We start from the raw sequence: 2,511 nt of genomic DNA on the forward strand, positions 1-2,511 counted from the left end.
CATATTCCCGATGGAAACATTGAGGATATGCACAAGGAGGTCTTTGAAAAAATACACATAACCAAAATTTCGACAGAAAATAGTCCTATCCAGCAAACCGCACAATGGGCTCGACTAACACACAGCAGACCAATCAGCAACGACCTTTAAGGCCTTCTACCGCTCGAGTATCTGCTCCATCGGAGGGCATCAAACTACCCAAACGACCTGCTACCATCGAACTCGAGAATCAAATTCCTTCCTAACACAAAAACCGGGGGGAAATCTCTCACACAAGAGAGAAAGTGGACCTTTTTAGAGGATCCCAGAGAGAACCTTTGGAGCGGAAAGCAAACCCAGAGAGCAGATATGGGAATACGGAAACCGGTTTTATGGGTCGAAGTGTGGAGTCTCGAGGGCAACTTGGTCGGGATGGTCACCCCAATCGTGATGGAGTAGAAACTAGAACTATGGAGTTATTGTCCCGAGCTCGTGTCGTCTCCACAGCCGCGATGAATGCTACAGAACGTCTGCGCTCGAGAGCTTTCCAGGCACGAGCAAATGGAGATTATGACCGAGCTATCAAGTTTTACACGAGTTTATCGACTGCAAAACCGAGCGAAATTGAGGCGAAATTCCAGCTCGCGGTGTGTTTAGAACGAACAGGACAAATCGGACCCGCGTTAGCAGCTTACAAGCAAGTTCAGAGACTTTCCGGTGGACAACATGCCTTTGCGTACTATAATATGGGCAATTTGTGTATGCGTGTCGATAAAGTAGCTCAAGCTGTCGACTATTTTTCACGTGCGATTAGTGTCAGCAAAGACAAAAAAGAGTCCAATAGAGGATCAACCCCAAGTGCATTTTATCGACAGCGAGCAGCAGCGTACCGTAAGAATGGAGATTTCGAGAAGGCCGCACAAGATTACGACCTTGTTCAAAAGAACTCAGGGGGCTCTACTACCTTGGCAGACGAGAGTGTGATGTACACTGCTGAGCACCTGTACAACACCGTGAAGCGTGCCACATCTTCGAAGAAAAGAATCCCTCAACAAAGTGTACATAACGATGAAATAGCACGTGGATTGGAGATCGAACCTGACACAAACCAAGACACAAACGAGTGTCAAAGCGAACCTGATGAGACTGAAGATGCACTGACAGCTTGGACGCTTCAGCGCAGTCTGGAGATTGCTCGACCTCCACCGTCTGAAAGAAGCGACAGTGACCTTCAATACCTCGTCGATTTGATGCAGAAAAGATTCTTAGTTTGCGCGCGGTGAATTAAACCCGCAAATTTGTCCACTTTTTTTGTGTGTGGATCTTGTGCTAATTAGTCCCGCAGAGAAATCTCTTCCCCCCCCCAAAACCCACTTTTTTATGTAAAAGAAATGTGGTTGGAAGCTCCACATGATAAGTCATTGTATTTTATTTTTCAAGGAAGAGTATCTGTCTCAACGACTGCTGGTAGAATGTTTCAGCTGTCGGCAGAGTACCTAGAGAGCTCTGAAGAGCGCTTTAAAGTGCAGGAAGAGCTGGATGAAGCTGAAATGGGTGCGTCCGACGTCACGTGGGAACCTCCATGGAATACTTATCAAACACCCGTTAATTCGGACTGGAAGCAAACGTAATTAGAGCTCTGTGAGCTTGAGCACGGAGATATTTTTGGTCACCAAGGGAGGATTACAAACGCTCCACGGTAAGAAACAATCGCTATTAAAAATATTTGACTGCTAATCAAATATTACTGTAGAGCGTATTCAGCAATTACGACAACAACGTGTGTGATAGGGGCTTTATCGTGGCATCAGTGGAGTCGAATTGACCGTGCACAACACGAAGTCGAGGTAAGTAATCTCAATCCTACAATAGTAAATATTTTTTTTTAAATATCGTTTTATTTTCCTAGCGAGACCGGCCGCTCGATTCCTCTCCATGACCCCAGCGTTCAATAATATCCCCGTAGTAGATATCCGCAACCTTGCAAACCGAGTACGTCCGCTATTAGTCTAATCAATATTTTTTTCTTACAGAAAAAATTCTGTGTATCAGTCTACATTGGTCAAGGTCATCGGCTCCAAGGTCGTGTGCTGTGAAGGCCAGTCTGTGAATGGGCTGATACTGGTTCGAGAAGGCGAACTCTGCAAATTTTCGCTGTGTGCACCACCTGATATGTTCCAATACATTCGCACTTAGTGGGAGCCCTCTCTTATATATCTCAAAGCGCTCGACTATTTTACACACAACTTGAGACTGCAGGGGATCCTCTGAGCTTTTTACGTATTAATGAGGCGCATCATGGATTGTTTCCACAAAATTACGTGAAGTCCAAGCAGCGGGAGCTTCTGCGAGCTGCCACTACACGACCAAAATCAACCAATACCAGGCGAACAAGTGTCGCTATCAACTGTATGGGGACTGGAAGGGGGACAACGCCAACGCAATCGGTTGCGCTGGCACTGCGACGTGGAGAATGTTTTTGTGCGTCATCATCCTGGGTTCCACCGCGCCAGTCTCGACAAGAAAAACAGC

The 2,511-nt window shown here is 46.3% G+C and overlaps 1 protein-coding gene across 1 annotated transcript; it reads left to right on the plus strand.

Moving 5' to 3' along the window:
- Positions 1 to 371: 371 nt before the first annotated feature.
- On the plus strand, positions 372 to 2,230 carry PITG_22495 (uncharacterized protein; the record flags this gene model as incomplete). Its single annotated transcript, XM_002909737.1, has 8 exons — positions 372 to 1,247; positions 1,317 to 1,446; positions 1,525 to 1,583; positions 1,626 to 1,678; positions 1,733 to 1,830; positions 1,889 to 1,971; positions 2,032 to 2,135; positions 2,176 to 2,230. 8 exons carry the CDS (start codon positions 372 to 374, stop codon positions 2,228 to 2,230), a joined length of 1,458 nt encoding a protein of 485 aa, XP_002909783.1.
- Positions 2,231 to 2,511: the final 281 nt, after the last annotated feature.

This window comes from Phytophthora infestans, genomic scaffold, assembly GCF_000142945.1.
Source record: "Phytophthora infestans T30-4 supercont1.3566 genomic scaffold, whole genome shotgun sequence".
Classification (NCBI taxonomy): Eukaryota; Oomycota; class Peronosporomycetes; order Peronosporales; family Peronosporaceae; genus Phytophthora; species Phytophthora infestans.